General features: G+C 41.2%; 1 protein-coding gene across 4 annotated transcripts in view; it reads right to left on the bottom strand.

Annotated features, from left to right (window-relative positions):
* The window catches only part of CNST (consortin, connexin sorting protein), a 109,042-nt gene that overhangs the window by 29,259 nt on the left and 56,099 nt on the right, over nucleotides 1-23,684 (bottom strand). For all 4 annotated transcript variants that reach the window (XM_075064204.1, XM_075064206.1, XM_032801051.2 and 1 more), the window contains 5 exons: nucleotides 16,337-16,367; nucleotides 12,323-12,409; nucleotides 11,657-11,771; nucleotides 7,927-7,948; nucleotides 7,644-7,740 (listed from right to left, as the gene is read on the bottom strand). In XM_075064204.1, the coding sequence (XP_074920305.1) occupies nucleotides 7,644-7,740; nucleotides 7,927-7,948; nucleotides 11,657-11,771; nucleotides 12,323-12,409; nucleotides 16,337-16,367 (352 nt within the window). The remainder of the gene's footprint in view (nucleotides 1-7,643; nucleotides 7,741-7,926; nucleotides 7,949-11,656; nucleotides 11,772-12,322; nucleotides 12,410-16,336; nucleotides 16,368-23,684) is intronic.

The following is a 23,684-nucleotide window of genomic DNA, read 5'->3' as shown; positions in this document are numbered from 1 at the left end:
AATTTCATATTTGAGTTCCTTCAGAACTCTTGGGTGAATACCATCTGGTCCTGGCGATTTATCACTGTTTAGTTCAGAGGTAGCCAACCTGAGCCTGAGAAGGAGCCAGAATTTACCAATGTACATTGCCAAAGAGCCACAAGAATAAATCAGCAGCCCCCCCATCAGCTCCCTCCCCCCTCCGTCCTTCCCAGTGCCTCCCACCTACCGGCAGCCTTGCCAATCAGCACCTCCCTCTCCCTCCCCACACCTCCCAATCAGCTGTTTTGTGGCATTCAGGAGGCTGGGGGGGGGGAGGGGGAAGGAGCAAGGGCATGGCAGGCTCAGGGGAGGAGGCGGGAAGGGGTGGAGTGGGGGCAGGGCCTGTGGCAGAGCCAGGGGTTAAGCAGTGAGCATTCCTCAGCACAATGGAAAGTTGGTGCCTGTAGCTCCAGCCCTGGGGTCGGTGCCTATGCAAAGTCGCATATTAACTTCTGAAGAGCCGCATGTGGCTCCGGAGCCACAGGTTGGCCACCCTTGGTTTAGTTTATCAATTTGTTCCACAACCTCCTCTAATGACACCTTAATCTGGAACAGTTTCTCAGATTTGTCACCTAAAAAGAATGGCTCAGATTTGGGAATCTCTCTCACATCCTCAACCGTGAAGACTGATGCAAAGAATTCATGTAGTTTCTCCGCAATGACCTTATCGTCCATGAGTGCTCTTTTATCACGCAATCATTCAGTAGCAACACTGGTTGTTTAGCAGGATTCCTGCTTCTGATGTACTTAAAAATTTTTTTGCTATTACTTTCTGAGTCTTTGGCTAGCTGTTCTTCAAAGATTCTTTTTTGGTCTTCCTAATTATATTTTTACACTTCTTTTGCCAGAGTTTATGCTCCTTTTTATTTTCCTCATTAGGATTTAACTTCCACTTTTTAAAGGATGCCTTTTTGCCTCTCACTTCTTCTTTTACATTGTTGTTTAGCCATGGTGGCCTTCTTTTGGTTCTCTTGCTATGTTTTGTAATTTGGGGGTCTACATTTAAGTTGAGCCTCTATTATGGTGTCTTTAAAAAGTTTCCATGCAGGTTGCAGGGATTTTACTTTTGGTGGTGTACCTTTTAATTTCTGTTTAACTAACCTCCTCATTTTTGTGTAGTTCCCCTTTCTGAAATTAAATGCTATAGTGTTGGGCCACTGTGGTGTTTTCCATGCATGTTTTGCACAACTCTGCAGTTCTGCCTGTCTAACTGGCCCTGCGCATGGAACTGGAAGATTTCAGAGAATGCTACCATGGAGGTCCTGGACTTCAATCTCTTATCTCCAGGGCCTCCAGGACCTCTCTCCTATCCTTCCCTATGTCATTGGTACTTACATGTACCACGACCATCGGCTGCTCCCTAGCACTACACATAAGTCTATCTAGAAGTCTTGAGAGATCTGCAATCTTCACACCAGGCAGGAAAGTCACCATGTGTTTCTCACGGTCATCGCAAACCCAGCTATCTATGTTTCTAATGATCAAATTGCCCATTACCAATACCTGTCTTTTCTAATAACTGGAGTTCCCTCCCAATAAAGAGGTATCCTCTGTGCAAGAGGATACGATATCATCATCTGAAAGGACAATCCCAACTATGGGATTGTTTCCTTCCGCTCCAGTTAGATGCTCTCCTTCCCTGAGATTTTCATCCTCCTCAACAGCACAGAAGCTGTCAGACCGGGGTTGGGACCAGTCTACTGTGTCCTGGAAAGTCTCATCTATGTACCTCTGTCTCCCTTAGCTCCTTCAGCTCAGCTACCCTGGCCTCCAAAGCCCGTACATGGTCTCTGAGGGCTAGGAGCCCCTTGACCAAATGCACACATATGCCACCTGCCCACAGGGCAGGTAATCATACATGCTGCATTGGGTGCAATAAACAGTTTGTAAAATATTTTACTAAATTCCTTATTCATTATTTCGTTCAAGAGAGTTTGCACACAAGACAAATATGCAGGGTTCTGGCCATCTCAAATTACAACAGGAAAGTATTAAGACTTTCAGACAGGTGCTGAAAGAACGAATAGATACAGTATGTGCTCCAACTCTACTATTTTAAGAGCAATACACAGGTTTAGAGGCCCTGATTCATTCAGCTGGCAGAAATCAAGTTCCAGGACCCTGGCAGCAGAAACTGTATGAGTGGAAGGGGTTACAGCAGCATAGGCTGTAAAAAAGGCAAGTCTATACATCCCCCAGTATCCTCAGTCAGTTGGGTTCTTATAGAGGCCTGGCTGGAGTTTAAAGCTGCTTTCCTAGGAAGAATCTTGAGGGGAGAACAATGGGAAATCCTCCTTGGGGCCCGCTGCCTTCAAAGGCACAAATTGCATTCCCTTGCACATGCAATGGATGAATCCAGCCAAGTGTGATTTCGATTAATGAAGAAGTGGCATTTCCTTTCAAGGATGCTACCACAGTATATATTTTATCTACATTACATAACTAAGGTTCTATATATGTACACAGACAACACTCACATGCCCCCATCCCCCACTCTATACATGGTAGGTAAGTGGAGTCTTTGGGCTTGTCTAAGAGAAGCTGTTGTAAAATAAGCTAGGGTCTGAAAATAAAGCACAATAGCTATTCCACAGTCTCTTTCCATGTGGATACACTTATTCCACACTAAAGCCTTGTGAACACTGGCAGTGGCAAGTAGGGTACACACAGCTACAAGTTACAGTGAAAAGCAGGCTGAACCCATGCTATGGTGGGTAGCAGTGAAAGGCTCCAGCAGGTGGGGTGGCAGTGGGGAAAGACTTAGGCAATTTCCTGCTACGGGAGCCTTTCCCCACTGCCTACCCCTGCAAAAGTCCTTTTGCACTGTCAGAGCCTTTCCCTTCAACAGGGAAAAGGCTCCGGCAGTGGAGAGCTGGTGGAAGCTTCCCCCTGGAAAGGCTCCAGCAGTTGGGAGCTGCTGGAGCCATTCCCTGCTACCTCTCCCCTGCCAGAGATTTTCCCATGGTAGGAAAAGGCTGCAAGCAGTCGGACACTACACTATGAAAAACAGCAGTGAAGATGGGGGAGGCACTGCTTGGGCACATAGAAAAAGGTGTAGGTTATACATCCCTAAGGTTCTGGTGTGTCTACTCTACTTGCATAATCCATGCCTCACCATCTACAGTGCTATTTATACCCATGCTGTGGGGACGGAGGCATGCAGTATATATACTCTACATGCTACTATAAGTGTACAAATAGCCTAAAAGAGTGCCTTTATACTGTTTAGCTTAATCCACTTTGGAAAAGAGCCTTAATGAGTTTATAAATGACCAAATTAATGGCTTGTCTACTTGGGAAATGGCTCAGAACAGCTATTGTAGAATTGCTATTCCACAATAGATTCCCATGTGGACACGCTAATTCCATACAATGTAGTTTAATCCACTTAATCTCGAATGTCCCCATGGGGTACTATTCTACAATAGCTATTCTGGGCCATTTCCCCTTGTAGACAACCTCTTAATTTGGCTATTTATACTCTCACAAAGGCTCTCTTCAAACCCCTTGGAAGTTTCCCTCTCCTTTCTTACTAGCATAGTCACATTCTTGCCTCTAAAAGCCAAGTGAGCGGAGACAGCCAACTAACAGATGAGACAAAAATGGCTTTTTAGTTTCCCATCTCTCTCCATGCTATTTAAAAAATGTGATATAAATATATTTGCTAGAATAAAGCCTATTAATTTTAACTGTCCTCCCCCTCCCACCCATAATTCTCTTCTTTATGGCTGCAGAAGACCATGCTGCCCCCTGCTGCTGACATGCCTGAATTGTGGGAGGCAACAATAGCTGACTGGGACCTGGTCTACACTATGCGTTTAAACTGATTTTAGCAGAGTTAAACTGATTTAACGCTGCACCCGTCCACACAACGAGGCCATTTATATCGATAAAAAGAGGTCTTTAAACTGGTTTATGTACTCCTTCCCGACGAGAGGAGTAGCACTGAAATCAGTATTACCATATCAGATTAGGGTTAGTGTGGCTGCAAATCGACTGTATTGGCCTCCGGGCGGTATCCCACAGTGCACCATTGTGACCGCTCTGGACAGCAATCTGAACTCGGATGCACTAACCAGGTAACAGGAAAAGCCCCGCGAACTTTTGAATTGCATTTCCTGTTTGCCCAGCATGGAGCTCTGATCAGCATGGGTGGCGATGCAGTCCCAAATCCAAAAAGAGCTCCGGCATGGACCGTGCGGGAGATACTGGATCTGATCACTGTATGGGGAGGCAAATCTGTTCTATCAGAGCTCCGTTACAGAAGACGAAATGACAAAGCATTTGAAAAAATCTCCAGACAGAGGCCACAACAGGGATTCAGCACAGTGCTGCGTGACAAGTGTAACGGAAAGCCAAAGAATCAAATGGACCCTCATGGAGAGAAGGAGGGGGTACTGAGGACTCCAGCTATCCCGCAGTCTCCGAAAAGCATTTGCATCTTGCTGAGATCAAATCTGTAGGGTCAAACATTCTTGAGTGGTTCAGTATAGCTCGTCCAATTCCCTCCCCTCCGTTGAAAGAAAAGAAAAAACAATCGCTCTTACTTTTTTATATGTCACCCTACATCTACGCATGATGTGGTATGCGATCTTGGCAAATGAAACACAGACCTCTCCCCTCTCCCTGGTGGCATACATTACAATTGGATGCATCCATCGTCATCATCAGCCCATGAGTGCTCCTGGCTGCCTCAGTAAGTCGGCTGGAGCACGCTGGTAAAACTAGAATGACTCCCGTCATTCCCGGTAGTGGTACAGAAAGCTGATAACCGTCTTCTCATAGCAATTGGGCTGAGCTCCATCACGTCCCCCTCTTTCATGTTAAAGAAAAGATTCTGTACGTCTGGACTATCCTAGCAGTGATGCTGGCTCCTCGCCCCCGCAACTTTTTAATGTCCACCTGGCTATCATAGCAGCGAGCCCTCCCCGTCATTTTATCCCTAAAAATCAGTGTTCTTATCCTGCATTCTTTATTACTTCATCATACAAATGGGGGGGACACTGCAATTGGTAGCCTGGAGGGTTGAGGGAGCAGGAAGCAACGGTGGCTGTTGCCGGGCACCCCCGTGAAGGCATCGCAGCCTCATCATTTCGCGGGATCTGAACGGAGCGGCTGTGCTCTGCTGTACAATGTTCTCTAGCCACACTTCCCAATTCTAGCAGGAATGACTCTATTTTTAGATACAACAACGAGGAATGACCCGGAAGTCTCCTTTTACCGATTTTTGTCTTTGTGGCCCCCGGCCGACGTCAGCCAGGGGCACCCATGACGCAGCAACGTACAGAACGACTGATAACCGCTCATCTCATCGCCAATTTTACACGCATGGCAGAACAGTACAGCGGAACAACTGCTAACCGTCTCTCTATCTTGCAAAGGCAAACGAATGCTGTTGTGTAGCCTGCAGTACCGCCGCTCAACGCATCCATACACATACAGTGACAGTGACAAAGGCCAAAACAGGCTCCATGTGCCATGCTAGGCGTCGCCAGAAATCCAGGGAAAAGGGTTGAAATGATGTCTGCCTGCTTTCACGGAGGAAGGAATGATAGACGGACATTTACCCAGAATCACCTGCGACACTATTTTGGCACCATCATGCATTGGGATCTCAACCCAGAATTCCAATGGGCGGGGGAGACTGCGGGAACTATGGGATAGCTATGGGATAGCTACCCACAGTGCAACGCTCCAGAAATCGACGCTAGCCTCGGTACATGGATGCACACTGCCGAAATAATGTGCTTAGTGTGGCCGCGTGCACTCGACTTTATACAATCTGTTTTACAAAACCGGTTTATGTAGAATCGGACTAATCCTGTAGTGTAGACATACCCTGGGACAGACTTTTATTAAAAGTCACTCTCCTCCTAAAGAGATCTGCCAGTGTGAGGGCCAAGGACACATATTCACTGCTTCTCAAATAAATGTACCAGTCTGGGGGGTGGGGAGGAAGTTACATAAATACTCTTCACAGTATTGCCAACCTCAGCATTCAAAAATCATTAGTCAGGCCCTCCAAAATCATGAAATTTTTAAACAACTATCACAGCTTGTCTGGAATGGTTTTTGATGGCACAGTTTTCCAGTGGAAACACAATTTTGTCAAAATGTAAATATTTTGAGGGAACATGTCAACTTTCACAAAATTTCAGAGGGAATAAAGTATAAATAAATTGTTTTGACCATTATTTCATTTTATTTGTTTTGATTTTTATATTACTATAAATTTTTATATATAAATATTTTACATTATAAACTTTTGACATTATCAAAGAAAATATTTTGATGGGTCTGAATTGAAATTTTTCAGAATTTCTGTTCTGCAGGAAATGTTTGCTTTGCATTCTAATTCAGAAAAAAAAGCAAATTTAGAAATGTCAGAATTTCCTGTGGAACAGAAATTCTGTTTTCCAACCAACAATAAAAATAACAAAATTTTGGATTCTTTTGGGTTTCTGAACCTACAGTCTGCAGTCGCTTCATGTTTTTAAGCTTTTCTTTGAAACCATAAGGGTTATAAACTAACTTAAAAAACAGAAGGCAATTGGAGATTTTCATGCAATCTCCTGATTTCAGGAAGTGGAGTTGTAAGAAATATACCAACCATTACAAGACTCACAATAAAATTACGATAGCTGACAGCACTTTTTTCAGCCTTGTGAATGAGCTTTGATGCCACAGTGGTGGATGCGCTATAAGAACCCAAACAAAAGATAACTGTGTGTGGGTGGTGGTAGTGATAGTAATGGGTGTGGAATGGAAGGAGAAGAGACCTGTAGTGTGTAGAGAAGTAGTGATCCCCTGCCACCATCATCTCCTAGCTTCTGAGCCCCACCCCAAAATCTCTTGGATGATGGCAGTTGCCTCTGGAGAGAGAAACACACTGAATTTAGACCACTTTAACTCTCATCATCTACCTCAGGAACATGCAAAAATCTTTGCTTATAGCGAGGAAAGATATATTAGGGTAAAATAGCTTAGAAACTATCTTCCTTCTCCATTCCCATGCAATTGCACTATGTGGGCAATCCTCAAACACAGCACTATTGTGTTCTTGCAGAAAAGGGAAGTGAAGATGAGATATACTTCCGGTTATCATCCTGAACAAATATTAATGATGCATTTTCTTTTTTTAAGACTCCCAAACATGCATTTCTTAATTTTTTCTTTGCTGGTATGGAAAATGCAGCTTTATACATGGATCTTTTAAATAATTAACTATATTTAATGGCCATAACTTAGAATATTTATAACTAGATCTCTTGCTAGCCAGGCATTTTATATATTGGAGGATCATTGAGTTGGCACTAGTATGACATTTGTACCTATTAAGAATAGCCCTTTGTATGTTATATGAACTGATATAACACAAAAAAATTAAAATATTTTAAAATGCTATTTTAAAGTAATTATTATGAAGACCATTCCCTACTTAGACTATTTCTTATTTATGCTGTGCAAATACTTTATTATATGCAGTAAAAAATTAAAGTTTGCAAAAATGATGTGCACTCTCACTTCTGCTTCTCTTATGTGCTGCAACTCCAAATGCAACAGCTGCACAATATCAACAGGAGTGCATTTAAAAACATGTACACAATCTATACAAGATGTACCTGAATCACAAGCAGCAGCCCCTCTTTCTTTTAAATCTTCTGATCCCATTAATTGTACAGAACGATTGCCTCCCAAGGACTTTTCTGTAGTTACTAGCTGTAAAACAGGACAGCACTTACTGTAACTGTTGATTTTAAACTCAAACACTGCAATTAGTTGAGAAGTCCACTCTGTATTAAATTTCCAAACCAACTCTGTAAAAAGTATGTCAAAGCACACTAAAAAATACCCTTACTCATCTTTTCAATTGGTAAAGCAGCATCAAGGAAAACAAATTCTTACCTTGTGTTTGGATACAAGTGGCCTGCAGCAATAAAGAAAAGAAGAATAAATTACCACTTTCAGGAACAATATTCTTCACAACAAATGTCACCATAACTACTGCACAAATCATACTAGTCCCTTCCATACTCTAATATTAGCACAGAACATTTCCAACACTGAAACTCTATCAGTTCACTAGCATAGTTTAAAGTACAGAACTGTACCATATGTTAACATAATTAGAAAGCCAATTATTATGGACTTTGCTGCACATAATTGAGAAGGCAGTTAAAAAAAGATAAAAACAACACATCAGAAATGTTCTAAAAACTTCTTGTAAACGTGTTTTGAAAGGGACAAAACAACTTCAAAAATCATACTTCTGTCTGCAAATGTTTTACCAGCTAGCATTAAAAGTAACATCTGCTGTAACTAAAAGATTTGGAGAAAATATTACTCCCCGTCTCCCTCATTTCCCCAGTTTATTCTAGTTCAGATTTTTGGAAGAATTGTGCACCCATCACTCCCTCTGAAATCAGTGGGACCCACAGCTGGATCAACACCTCTGAAAATCAGGCTATGTATTCTACAGCTCTAGAAACACAATTAGCTCCATGGTTTATCTTATATAGTCAGTCCTGTCACACAGCAATAAGGAAGACAGAATTTGTTTTAAAAATTATTATAAAAAACCCACACTTGGCAAGAGGTTTCAGGGGCAAATAGAAACAATGTTTAACACATTTTTAAAAAAATGTTTAGACTTTAACTTGACAACACCCCTTAATGTATACAACCTTTTTTTTGCAAAAGCAAAGGAGAAACAGCCTAAAATAGACTCGTAAAGAAAAACAGTGTCCAGTATGAACATTTAGATTATAAAATAAATTACTGGAAAAAAATCACATCGATGCTCTCAATTAGAAAAACACATAGCTCAAATATTCAAAGAGCTCCATCTTTTTTAAAAAAAATGGAAAACTGATTTTGATTGTCGTCATCAAGTAAATCTAACTTCAATCCCTAGAAAAAATATGGAACAACTATTGAAAGAATCAATAAACATCTAGAGAATACTGATAACAAGAATGATAACATGTATATTTAAAGAATAAGTTATGCCAAATAAACATGGTCACTAATTTTACATAATTAGTGGAGAAAGGGAACATAGTAGATGTAATGTATTTGAATTGTTAATAAAGTGAGGATGCATGGAACAAATTTCAAGGAGAACACAGTTACTTACAATAAGACTAGCGTTCTGTGCCTACAGAGATGCTGCTAGATGCTGTGTAGACATTTAAATATGTAAACTACATCTCTACTCTGATATAACGTGGTCCTTGGGAGTCAAAACATCTCACCGCCTTATAAGTGAGACCGTGTTATATTGGGTTCAGGCCAGTATACTGTGCCGCACTGGACTGGCTTCCCCAGTGGTAATTTAAAGGGCCTGGTGTGCCAGCCACTGTGGGGAGCCCTGTGCCCTTTAAATCACCACTAGAGCTCCAGCAGGGACTTAAAGGGCCTGGGGCTCCCCGCAGCAGCTGGAGCATCTGGCCCTTTAAATTACCACCAGAGCCCTGGCGGGGATTGAAAGGGCCCAGTGCTCCAGCTGCTGTGGGGAGACCCAGTCCCTTTAAATTACCACCTTAACTCTGGCAGAGGGGCTCGGGTGGGGATTTAAAGGGCTTGGGGCTCCCTGCAGCGGTCAGAGCCTCTGGCCCTTTAAATCACCACCTGAGCCCAGCTCTACCTTAAGTCCATGTGACAAGTGCAGAATGCCGCTTGTTAAGCGGAGGATACTGCTTCAGTCATATAACAGCCGCCTTCCAGATCTGCATTGGTTGCCTGTGGGTTTCTTTGTGGAGTTTTAGTGCTTTATTGGTTGATATCAACACCTTAATGGCTTCGACCTGCTTGAGAGTTCATTTCTCTCTCTGTGCCACACTATCGATCCATACAGCTGCCTGTGTTGTAGCTCTCTCAGGCTGTCTACACTACCATGTGAATAACGTAGCTGGAATAGACGTAGCTTAGATCGATTTACCGTGGTGTCTACACTACACTGGGTCGACAGGAGACGCTCTCCCATTGACTCACCTTACTCCTCTCTCTCCCGGTGGAGTACTGGAGTCAACCGGAGAGTGATCTGCCATTGATTTAGAGGATCTTCACTAGACCCGCTAAAGCGACCCCTGGTGCTTGGATCGCAGCAGCGTCACTCCTGTGGTAGTGTAGACATAGCCTCAGCATAATAGAAAGGGGACTTTTTGTCCAGGTATACTCTGTGAGGGCCTCTTTCCTTCAGAAGGGGCTCCCGCCAGTCCAGAACAGTCCCAAGTCTGTTGACCTTCAGGTCATGGTGCCTCTTGTTATTTTATAATGTTATATAAATATATTAGTAAGGCGTTTGACAGTCCTGCATGACATTCTCATAAACAAATTAGGGAAATGCAGTCCACCTGAAATTACTATAAAGGTGGGTGCATAACTGGTTGAAAGACCATACTGAAAACAGTAGTTCTCAAACTATAACGAGGACTGTGATCAGTTGTTCTCCACATCCACTAAAGGTAGGACAAGAAGTAATGGCTTTAAACTGCAGCAAGGGAGATTTAGGTTAGATACTAGGGAAATCTTTCTAAGTAGAAGAGTGGTGAAAAACTGGAATGAGGCTTCCAATGGAGGTTGTGGAATCCCCACTGGAGGTTTTTAAAAACACATTGGACAAACACTTGTCAGGTATAGTTGGGGCTGGACTCGATGGCTTTTCAATGTCCCTTTGTGCCCCACCTTTCTATGACACTATGATAAATAAATAAGGTAAGTGCTATGATTTATTATTAATATAATTGATTTAGGCGAAGAGAGTCCCTGCGGTGCATTCCTTCCCAATGGCACTAGAGAAACTCAAAAATATGAGAGCAGCTCCTCTGTTGTATAAAAAGAAACTACTTAACTCTCATGCCTAAACACCTTGGCTTTAAGGGACCCAACTGTTAGCCACTGATTGATATGACTGTAATCTCTTCTGAATGACTTGCTAAACGCAAATGGTGGTAGGAATTATGCTATGGTTAAAGTGTAAGCAAGTCACTAGCATGCTTCATCAGTCTTCTAGTACTGCAGGCACCAGACTTTGAACTTTAGACTTTTAAAGTGCTCCTCATTGATGACTTTTATGTTTGAATTAATTGTGTTTGTGTCTTGCCAGAACATGATCAGATAACTACATCAGACTGTAGAATCTGGTATCTCTATAGTACACAGTTTTCATCTGCTGTTTTGTTTCAGTTTGAATAGTAACTTTCTTAGCATATCATATCACACTTTACATGGAAGATTGCCACCTCAACATGACTGATCATAACTGTATATTTGGGGACTAAAGGATAATTTCGCCCAACTGAATCCTCATCAGTTCAGCAAAAGAAGGCAGCAATCTGATCAAAGTATAAACTCTTCAACTGCCCACCTATAAAAGTAATACAGGGAGTCTGTAAAAATTCTTTTAACAATATTAATCCAGTTTGAGAAGTTACTGTAGAATAAAGTATTCTTACTACAGATCAAAACAAATGTTTCCTATCAAGAACAGCATCTGCCGTGTAGCTGTGATTTTGATCAATTGCTATAATTTTTATTTTGGGGGATGTAGTTGAATCCATTTCAAACATGTGCCATAAAAATAACAAGGAAGTACACTTTCACTTGCTAAAGTAATAAGGTTTGCTATACTTACTCTTGATGTGATGTACAAAGTTTAGCAAGATTTTCTAACTCTTCATTGTTAAGTCCTTTAGCTGAATTCCTCAGAGTCGTAACTGTACTGGGGACTGCTGTTTTCCACTTTGTTTCTAAATTAAACCACAAATAGTTTTTGCCACACTGCTAAAAAATTAGTATTTATTTAGCCATAAAAAAGTGGAAGCCAAAGAGAATAGTATATGGCAAAATATGTTCAAGTCCAATTTTGTTTTTTATCAATAAAACAAATCAGTTCTGTGTACACTGTACAATTATGAAGAAGACTCTCAATAAAAAGCATATCATCATGACACCATAAATTGTGCTGCTTTCAAGAAATGAAACAAATGTCATGCTAGTTTCACCCAAGAATATATGAATCAACCATGGTAGAGAATTCAAAGTATAGAAACTGACCAAGATAAAGAATGATCCCCAAAGCGTGCCTTTTCTTCACAAAGACGATAGGAGAAAAATCCCAGGAAAGAATAATTTTCTCACGTCAGGCTCTTAAAGGTTCTGGTGAAAAAGCTACTTTTGTTTTTGCAACACAGTATTGACTGGAAAAATATTTATTCTATTATTTAGAAAGAACCAGTTCCATAAGCTGTATCTAAAAGATAACTCTCCTCTCCACCACATTAGAACACACTGTACTTACCCCACTGCTCCTGAATGGAAGAAAGATTTGCAAGTAGCTGCTCATGATATAGTCGTTCGAGCTGAATGAACTTCATTGCCTTCTCATCTGAATAGAAGGTTAAAAAGAAATACAGATACAGATAGACATATTGGGATATACTTAAATTTGATACTACATTCAAAAGGACACAGTCTAGTTCTATAACCAAAACCTGATACACAAGTACCAAAATGGATGAGAGTGGTTACATGGCCAGCACTCTAATAGACTTGAATAAATTATTAAACTAAACTAAATAAAAACTGAAAAAAAGTTGAAAAACAACCTTCCTAAAAGCAGCATGGAAGATTATTTTATTACATCATCATCTCTTTCCACAAACTTTGACCCCGAGAAAGTATATTTGATCAACTAGGAGTTTTTAAGTGCAGGTACATGATACATTTTTGTTTTAACTCACTAATTTAAAAAACAAAAAAGTCACTCCACAAGCAAAGACAAGCATTACTACACTCTAAGGCAGAACCACCACATCCAAAGACATCAAGAGCATTTTGTGTCTGTCTAGACCAGGCCTGCACAACATATGGCCCGCAGAAAGAGGCTCATTGTGTGGCCCGCTACGGGGAATCAAAGAGCTCTGGGCTGCCAGCAGTGGCTGGGAGACCAGAGCCCTTTAAATCTCTGCCGTGGCCACGATTTAAAAGGCTCTGAGCTGTTCGCAGCGGCGGGGAGCCCAGAGCTCCTTAAATCCCAGCTGCGGCTGGGATTCACAGTGCCCTGGGCTGCCTGCAACCGTGGGGAACCCAGAGCCCCTTAAATCTCAGCCACAGCTGGGATTCAAAAGGGTCTGACCTGCCCACAGCAGCAGGGAGCCCTGAGCCCTCTAAATCTCAGCGGCGGCCGGGATTCATAGGGCCCTGGGCTGCCCGCAGCAGCGGGGAGCCCACAGCTCTTTGAATTTCAGCCGCGGCCGGGAATCAAAGGGATCTGAGATGTCCGTGGCGGCGAGCCCAGAGCCCCTTAAATCCCAGCCGCGGCTGGGAATCAAAGGGCTCTGGGCTGCCAGCAGAGATTCCCGGCTGCGGCTGAGATTTAAAGGGCTCAGGGCTCCCCGGTGGCTGCAGGCAGCCCAGAGCCCTTTGAATCCCGGCCGCAGCTCCAGCTGATGGGCTCTGGCTGGGATTCAAAGGGCTTGGGCTCCCCTCAGCAGCAGGAGCTCTAGGCCCTTTAAATCCCCGCCCCAGCCCCGCAAAGCTCCAGTTTCCCCCAGCCGCCGGAGCCCCGGGCCCTTTAATTTGTCCCTGACAGCTCCCAGCCACCTCTTCAGCTGGGAGCCCCTGATTGATTTAAAATCAAGTATCACCTCCCCACCCCCAACCTTCCTTTTTGGCCCACAGCTGTTTTGGTGGGGCAGCGCTGGGGAAGGAGGGTTTGTTTCTGCAGGGCTGGGCAGTGCTGGGGCGGGGTGTTTCCGTGGACCGAGAGGTCCTGGGGCGGGGGGGGGATGTTACCATGGGGCTGGGGGGTTTCGGCCCTCAGCTGTTTTCTTTGGAGTAATGTGGCCCTCGCCGCTTTATGAGTTGTGCAGGCCTGGTCTAGACTGTAAGCTTCTTGGGACAGAGACCATCATCCTCTGTCTCTTGAATGGCACTAGGCATACTGTAGAAACTTAAACAATAATAATAAAGTAGCAATTGGAGGAAATTTATCTCTTCCCAAATAACACATCTTCACCAAAAATCTGTTAGACAAAACACAGGGTATAACTTTAAAGGACTTCAAGCATTTTGATTTCCCCTTCTTAGGACAAGGACTTCTAATACTCTGCACAGTTGCAGTAAGATGTGAACAGCCACCAGCAAAAGTAACTCCTCAGACAATCTATTTTTGAAGTATGAAGTTGTCTCGATTTTTGTGAAATATTTTGAGATTATGCTTACCATTCCCCCTTTACCAACAATCTACCCCTTCCCTCCCGCAGGGCCTTCATTGTGTTTACAAGTGTGTTCTAAAAGCTGTACACTTCCCTACTAATTCTACTTCTGCCAAGCAGTATGAAGTTAGCTAATAATCTTTCCATTTTAAACCATCTTTTTCCAGGTGTTTTCACATTCAGCTATTTCAAATTCCACGAGGCAATATACTGGAGATGAAAACAGAGTGAATCAGATTCTGAGTATATAGACACAATATTTGCATTATTTATACCAAATAAAATAATATAGTAACCACTACAAAGACACAAGAAGTACTTGCTCTTCCTACTAACTATGGGATACAAATGTATAGCATGACATGTAAACAAACAGCACTAAAGGAGTTAATATTCCTTGCCTGCTATAAACTTATTAGAAAATAAAACACAGAACACAGGAATTGCCTTATCAGACTGATGCCACATTTAATCCAGTATCCTGTCCCCACTAATTGTTAATATCAGATTCTTCAGAGGAAAGTTAAAATCCCTATCATGAATAATTATGCAAGAGTACATTTAGAAGTAAATTCTTTCCTAATTCCACAGAATTAATGGTTGCAAGAGCTACGATCCTTTACAACTTTTATTATAGTTAGCATAATTTTAAGCTACCCTGACTATTGATACAAATATCTAATCCTGTTTTGAACCATGCTAAATTCTTTGCCTCACTATCTCGTGGCATTGAGTTCTACAGGTTCACTAAGCATAGTGTTAAAAACGTATTTCCTTTGACTAGCTTTCAATGTATTGCTTTTCAATTAAAACTGTTCTTTATTATGAAATATCAGCACCCATGTGGTTTTCTCTATTCTGTACTTCTGTCATGTCTTCTCTAAACTAAATAGCCCTAATCTTTTTATCTCACTTACTGACAAATATTTCCCATGCCTTTACATTTTCAATTATTTTCTTTCTTTCTTATCCCTTTTTCAGATAGGATGACCAAAAGTAATTCTCAAGATGGTGACATACATTCTATATTAAATAACAGCTTTACAATATTTTCAGAATTATTCTCTATCCCTTTCTAAATAAAGTTTAATATCACTTGGGCTAGATTTCCATGTTTGGAAGAATACTTTCTGGGACTTGAATAAAATCATGTATTTTGCTATTTAATCATAATGATTTTTAAATTGCTATTCCTTTCTGCTTTCTTTTTTGTTTAAAGATATGCATAAATTCTGTGAGTAATGTGATATACTTAAGTTGCCTCCACACCCATACTACAGATTTATATTTCCTAGCTTTCATCTTTAGGTTCTAAAGAGTTTCCAAGTTTTTTGAAAAATCGTACTTCCTAAAGTAGAACATCACAGCATTCGGTTTTTGTATGATCAATCTCTCCTGGGATGAAATTGAGCTAGATTATGTTATAGTCTCTGTGACTGGCTCAACTCCTGGAATCAAGCCCTGTGTATTTATTTAGAAATAGGTCAAGAGTAACTTCTCCCCATGTGTGTTCCAGAACTAGCTGTTCCAAGAAGCAACTGTTTGCGGTTTGAGAAACTATTAAACTCAACTTTATCCCGATGTAACATTTGACCAATAAACGTTTGGGACGTAAAAATCCCACATTATTGTTTTGCTTCAACACTGTGCACTGGTTATCATTATCCTGATGCAGACAACAGTAGACCACTACAGTAGTATTTTTATAAATTAGGATATATATCCTATTCAGATAAGGCATATTCTTAATGCCTAATACTCAGAAGAGGATTTCTCATGTAAAACAGTTGATTTCTTTGAAGCATATAATTGTTTTGCTTATGCCTTTGTTTCTGCTTAGGCATTACCAATTATATTAGTACAGCTTTGGGAAGGGGGAATTTATTTTTTTACTTGTACTCCAGCTAGCTAAGAAAGCATAGCAGAAAGCACGTATTGTAGGCTTACTCATGTATAAAACATGGCATTTCACCTCTTCCTAACCCTGATCCACAGCCTGTGAACTGAAGTCTGTTTTCCTTTCAAATTTTGATTACGATGCCACTTTACTTTTTTACAAAATAGAGAACTGTTCATTTTAATCAATAAAAGGATACATTCCTCCTCCTGAAAATAGGCCTCAGCTATCTGTAAAGGAAAAAGAGAAAGAAAATAATGTTTAACATCACAATTTTCTGATTCTTTATTATAGTCATGCACGTATAATATTATCTTAATTTTTAGGAGTTCATATTTCATTTGTATAAATTTGCTCCATGTTAAAACTAGACATAAAAGTTCTTATTCCAGGAAAGGTTTTTTAAAAGGAAAATCAAATATTTTTAAAAACAAAAAAACCCCACCCACTATATTCATTTTAAGACAAACAGATATATTTTAAAAGTTATACTTTCCAGATTAATATTTGGTCTTTGAGATTACGTAAGTGCGTAGGAAACAATAAATATTGACAAGATATATAAGTAGCAAATATACCTCCTTTTTCTTATATTCACGGAGATTGATAAGCCCAAATGTTACTTGGGTTCTAGATCTGTTAAACCAATAGGTTTTTATGCTTAAGTTATTATACAACAAAGAGCTTTATTAAGGCAGTCTAGATGGTGCACATTTTTACTTACATGCAGGGGATGAGAATATGAATTCTCTTATCAGATTTTACTTCCTCAGGTCAGAAGAAAGTAAAATCATTGAGGAGAGGGAATTCTTGAGCAATGCTACAGCAGTCTGCTAAAAGGTAAAATAGGGAACATTCTTTCTGAAGGGCCAATGACCTGACTTATCAGGCAAGAGCAATCTTTGGATAGAGAACTTTAAAGGTGGCGGATAAAAAATGCAGCCTGTCACAGACCACAGATATAACTACTCTCCTCTTTATGCCCCTTTCACAGCACTGCACACTCAAGCATTTAAAAATAATGAGTTGGGCCTCAAAAAAAATCTGAAAATTAAAAAAACAAAAAAACAGGTCCTTTTTATTTGTCTTCTAGTTTTTGAGTTTATAGATTACAGTCTGGCTACATTTTCAAGCTTTTTTCCATAACTACACAGGCCAGAAACTTTTTTCTTTTTAAAATGAAAGCTGAAATTCTCATGTAAATCACAGGATTTCAGGACCTGGGGCTTTAAGAAAAGTATCAACTACTGTCAGACTTGTGATAAAATTGTTTTCTGTACAACTGCAGTCCCCATGTACTTTCACTTCAGGTTCTCTCCCAGCCACTTATCCAGGCTGCTCCTCTGCATAAGTCTACAAGGTGGAAAAGCATCTAGCCATCTTTCCTCAATTCACTAAGCCCAGGGTCTTGATAGGCAAAAAAAAACTTCAACGTGACAGCAGGCACAAAATGAAGCCAGATGGCTGCTTTATGGCCTGCATTATAGATTTTATGAGGTAGAACCAACTTAAGGCTTTTCCCCTTTTAATGACATTGCTGTAACAGAATGGGTTAAACATGACCTTTAAGTGACAGCTCTGCCAAAGGAAAACTATGAGAAACAGAGAGACAGCATTTAAAGACTGTTCTACTAAAATGGGTATGTTACTGATTATGTAGCAATGGACTTTCAATTGGTACTAGAAAACCAGAACTGCAAGTATTTAGCAGCAGCAGAACTCCCAGACAAATAGCCTGAATGACATGGTAGGATAGATGTAGAACATAGCAAGTATTTTTGCATTCACCAAGTAAAGAGATCCATTTGTTTGGTATTGCCACAGAGGACTAATCTCTTGCATTTAAAATTGTAGAGATGCCATTCTGTTACAGTCCATGTAACTAGCCAGAAGGACTCAAGGCATCTCCTCAAATACATCAAATTATTAGATTTCTCAGAGGATGGGTGTATTTCCAGGCTGAGGCTAGCGAGATGTTCTGGTTCTGAGCTGGTAGTTTGGAGTTTTATGGAGATGACCAGAGTTAATTCCAACAGCAATGGAAACGAGACCAATGGAATCAGATGGCGCAGAAAAGCCAACATTTATTCACTGAAATGTGCCTTTCCTTCCTATGCTCCCTCATTGCACACACAACTTCTCAGTTTGAGACAGTAAGGCATTAACTGTACTTGTGAGAGACAGGCAAAGTGTGCACAAGACCTGTGCAAAATTTCCTGTAGAGCTCTGGAATAAAAAGGAGTTTTGTTTATCAAGGTGAAGCATATACAGCTCAGAAATAAAAACAGCACTTAGCAATTATACAGAACTTTACAAATTGCAAAAGCCTTAACAAATATTACTTAATCTTCAAAAACCTTGAGGGTTTGCATTATTCCTATTTGACAACTGGCATAGTATGGCTAAGGCAAAAATTTTAAGAAGCGCCCACATATTGTTGGTGCTTCAACATTTCAGCGCCCAATTTGAGACATGCAGCGTCTGATATTCAATTGACTTCTACTGGAGCAACGGGTGCTTATTACCTCTGAACACTTCGGAGTGTCTCAACTAGTGGGCACGGTTGAAAATGTGCTTGAATTGCTTGCCCAATGTACAAAGCAAGTCAGTGGCAGAGCTTGGGTTACAAATTGGGTGTTCCTGGTGCTCAGTTCCACTAGACTATTCGGAGCCAACATCTCCAAAGGGGAACTGACAGATGAATTCTAAGACTCATTTTTGTATATCCTGGCTGCTGCCTGGAATGGTAGTCCCAGAAATTCCTGGAACAACTCAAGGTGCATTTATATTTTTTTGTCTTGTAACGGCAGAAACAAATAATGTGCACGCTCCTAGAAATCTGAAAAGCATGTTCTGCGGTTAAACCTCAAAGAATAATTTTTTACTTAATCAAACTTAACCCTTATTACACACTCTAGTATACTGATGCCTGGAAAAAAATTATTGTAAGCTTTTTATTATACCATTCTGAATTTTAATACTGTAGTGATTCTTTAATACAGCAGTTGGTTTTAAATTGCACTTGTTCATATGAAATAAAAAGTGGTTAAAATTAATTCTATACTAGGTGAACAGTTGTGAGACATCAAGGCTCATCATATTAGAAAATGATAGAAACACTACATATACAAATTACGGGCAGGCTATATTAGTAAATCTAAATCAGGCCCTTCATGACAGATTAATCCAATCCACAGAAGATGATGCTCTAATTAGTGCTCATTTCACAAGAAAACAACAAGATTTGTTCTCCAACAATTTCATTTTTTCCAGCTTAATAAAAATATACTATGGCCAACATGTTAAGTATTTACTGACTTTCTTTCAAATATTTTATTAGGGCTTGTTTCATTTTTCTCAGGAAGGAAGGTTGGTCTTGTGGTATGGATACATGGTTGGGAGTCAGGAAACAGATTCTATTCTCAGTTCTGCCAGAGGTTTCCTGCATGACTTTGAAAGAATCTGCCTCTTTGTACCTCAGTTGCCTCATGTGTAGAACAACTAGAATTTACCTGCTTCCATACTCTCAGAGGTGCTGTGAGGATAAATTCATTAATATACGTAAAGCACTTTGAGATCTCTGCACTATTTACATTGCCTTCTTTATATGGTGTTGATATTCACGAGCCAGCACAAAATATAGACTCTGTTTCAGGCAAGAGACTAAATTAGTGCTAACAAAGTTTCACATACATAATTAATGCAAGAAAATAGAAACTTTTCACTAAAGCACCATTTTTAAAAAAATTGAAAATTCCACTGCTAATGTAAACTGCCAGTAAAATATATATTTTTAATAAAAATATATTTATGGAACCTGATACCTATTTTATTTATTACTCATTTTGATCATTTATATCACTGACAACAAGAGGCAATGCAGCAGCAAAGGAACCACTGTGCCGCAGAAATCAGCTGAAGAACAGTTTCAAATGAGAACACAGATACTCTGCTTTCAACATGATGGCAAAAGAATAAGTCCATCAAGTAGCACTGTCAGACATCATAAGAAAAAGGAAGCTAAAGTTATCCCCTCAAAATACATCCTTCTGGTCAATATGTAGAGCCATCATTCAGCAAAACAACACTGTTAAACTGCGTATTACAGTGCAAAAGATTCTAGCCACATATCTATGCTACTGTCACACTCCCAGTCACCCTTTGCAGAAGAGCAAAACCACTAGCCCGTTGAACATAAGAATGGACGTACTGGGTCAGACCAAAGGTCCATCCAGCCCAGTATCCTGTCTGCCGACAGTGGCCAATGGCAGGTGCTCCAAAGGGAGTGAACCTAACAGGTAATGATCAAGTGATCTCTCTCCTGCCATCCATTTCCACCTTCTGACAAACAGAGGCTAGGGACAGCATTCCTTACCCATCCTGCTAATAGCCATTAATGGATTTAACCTCCATGAATTTATCTAGTTCTCTTTTAAACCTGGTTATAGTCTTAGCCTTCATAATCTCCTCAGGCAAGGAGTTCCATAGGTTGACTGTGCACTGTGTGAAGATCATCATCCTTTTGTTTGTTTTAAACCTGCTGCCCACTAATTTCATTTGGTGGCCCCTAGTTCTTATATTTGGGAACAAGTAAATAACTTTTCTTTATTCACTTTCTCCATACCACTCATGATTTTATATACCTCTATCATATCCCTCATTAGACTCCAAGCTGAAAAGTCCTAGCCTCTTTAATCTTTCCTCATATGGGACCTGTTCCAAACCCCTAATCATTTTAGTTGCCCTTTTCTGAACTTTTTCTAATGCCAGTATGTTTTTTTTTGAGATGGAGACCACATCTGTACTCAGTATTCAAGATGTGGGTGTACCCTGGATTTATATTAGGGCAATAAGATATTCTCTGTCTTATTCTCTATGCCTTTTTTAATGCTTCCTAATATCCTGTTTTCTTTTTTGACTGCCGCTGCACACTGCATGGACGTCTTCAGAGAACTATCCACGATAACTCCAAGATCTCTTTCCCAATTAGCTGTAGCTAAATTAGCCCCCATCATATTGTATGTATAGTTGGGGTTATTTTTTCCAACGTGTATTACTTTACATTTATCCACATTACATTTCATTTGCCATTTGGTACAGCATCACTTAGTTTGTGGATCTTTTTGAAGTTCTTCACAGTCTGCTTGTCTTAACTATCTGAGCAGTTTAGTATCATTGCAACTTGCCACCTCATGTTTACCCCTTTCTCCAGAGCATTATAAATAAGTGTGAATAGGATTGGTCCTAGGATGGCCCTTGGGGACACCACTAGTTACATTTCAGAATGAGAGGGGACATTATCCTACCTTTGTTTCCTGTCTTTTAACCGCAATTCTCAAACCATGAAGGATTCCCTTTTATCCCATGACAACTTAATTTACGTAAGAGTCTTGGTGAGGGACCTTGTCAAAGGCTTTCTGAAAACCTAAGTCCACATGTTGTGTGATCTTCGAAGAACTCAAAGAGATTAGTACAACATTATTCCCTTTACAGAAACCATGTTGATTTTGCCCACAATTTATGTCTTCTATGTGTCTGACAATTTTATGCTTACTATTGTTTCAACTAATTTGCCCAGTACTGACTTAGACTTACCTGTCTGTAATACGAGATCGACCTCGAGGCCCTTTTAAAAAATGGCCATCACTAGCTATTTCCATTCAAGTTAGCTGATTAAGGACAGGTTACAAACCTTAGTTAATAGTTCCGCAACTTCACATTTGAGCTCTTCCAGAACTCTTGAGTGAATGCCATCTGGTCCCGGTGACTTGTTACTGTTAAGTTTATCAATTAATTCCAAAACCTCCTCTAATGACACTTCAATCTGTGACAATTCCTCAGATCTGTCGCCTACAAAGGATGGCTCAAGTTTGGGAATCTCCCTAAAATCCTCAGCCGTGAAGACTGAAGCAAAGAATTCATTTGGTTTCTCTGCAATGACTTGATCATCTTTAAGTGCTCCTTTATCACAATCGTCCAAGGGCCCCACTAGTTGTTTAGCAAGCTTCCTGCTTCTGATGTACTTAAAAACATTTTGTTATTACCTTTTGAGTTTTTGGCTAGCTGTTCTTCAAACTCCTTTTGGGCTTTTATTACATTTTTACACTTAATTTGGCAGTATATGCTCCTTTCTATTTATCTCACTAGATCTGACTTCCACTTTTTAAAAGATGCCTTTTTATCTCTCACTGCTTCTTTTACATCAGTGGCCCCCAACCTTTTCCATGGGGTGGGCGCCAGACAACTAGCCACCAAAGACCATGGCCGCTGGACAAGCAGCTGCTGAAACGCCACCATGAAGCGGCAACGTCAAGAGGCATCACCGCCGAAATTTGGTGGGATTTCGGTGGTAGTGTTTCTTGACGTTGCAACTCCTTGGCAGCATTTCAGCGGCTGCTTGTCCAATGGCCAGTAGGGTGCACATGGATGCCCCGGCAGGCACCATGGCGCCCACGGGCACCGTGTTGGGGACCCCCGTTTTACATGGTAGAAATAAACAGCTGAACATTAATTCTCACTTATTTTTCAAATCCACAGCTATACATCTTACAACACTGCCTATTCTCTTGGCCTGATGTAGAGCTAAGATCGTGATTGCACCATGACAGGTTACATAGAAGAAGAATCATCAGCACATATTAATGGGATAAAAACCACCTTCAGCTGAGTAAGAGTGATCCTTACCATCCATACATTAAGTTAATGGTGGAAATAAAAGTCTGCAATAAGAGTATTTCCAGATTAAAATGTGATTTAGAGAACCAATCTATTATTACTTATACCAATGTCTACAACCTTTATGTGATTTTAAAGGGATGTGTCCCCCCTAAACTGTATGTATTCAACTCTGGGATAGGGTTGTCAACTTTCTAATTCCACAAAACCAAAACCTTTGCCCTGCCCCCAATCCCGCCCCTTCTCCAAGGCCCTGCCCCCTCTCACTCCATCCTTACCTCCCTCTGTCGCTCTCTCTCCCACACCCTCACTCACTTTCACCAGGCTGGGACAGAGGCTTGGGGTGCAGGACAGGGGAGGGCTCCAGCTAGAAGTGCGGGCTCTGAGGTGTGGCCAGAAATAAGGAGTTCAGGGTGCAGGAGTGGGTTCAGGGCTGGGGTAGAGGGGAGGATTCCGGCTGGGGGTGTGGGCTCTGGGGTGGAGCCAGGGATGAGGGAGAGTGTTCAGGACTGGGGCAGGGGATTGGGGTACAGGAGGAGGTGTGGGGTGCAGACTCCAGGAGGCAACTCAGGGCTGCGGCAGGGTGTTGCAGGAGTGAGGGCGGGGGTGAAGGGTGTAGGCTCTGGGAGGGAGTTAGGGTGCGGGAGAGGGTTCCAACGTGGGGTAAGGGGTTGGGATGCAGGAAGGGGTGTGGAGTCTGGGAAGGAGTTAGGATGCAGGAGGGGGTTCCGACCTGGGGTTGGGGTTCAAGGTGTAGGCTCTAGCCAGGCATTGCTGGTCAGAAGCACAGCAGGGCTAAGACAGGCTCCCTACCTGCCCTGGCTCTGTGCGGCTCCTGGAAATAGCCAGAATGTTCAGCTCCTAGGCAGAGG

This window comes from Chelonoidis abingdonii, chromosome 3 (genome assembly GCF_003597395.2).
Source record: "Chelonoidis abingdonii isolate Lonesome George chromosome 3, CheloAbing_2.0, whole genome shotgun sequence".
NCBI classification, from domain to species: Eukaryota; Metazoa; Chordata; order Testudines; family Testudinidae; genus Chelonoidis; species Chelonoidis abingdonii.
Note: the sequence above shows the minus strand (reverse complement) of the source record. Positions and strands in the feature narration are given on the sequence as shown.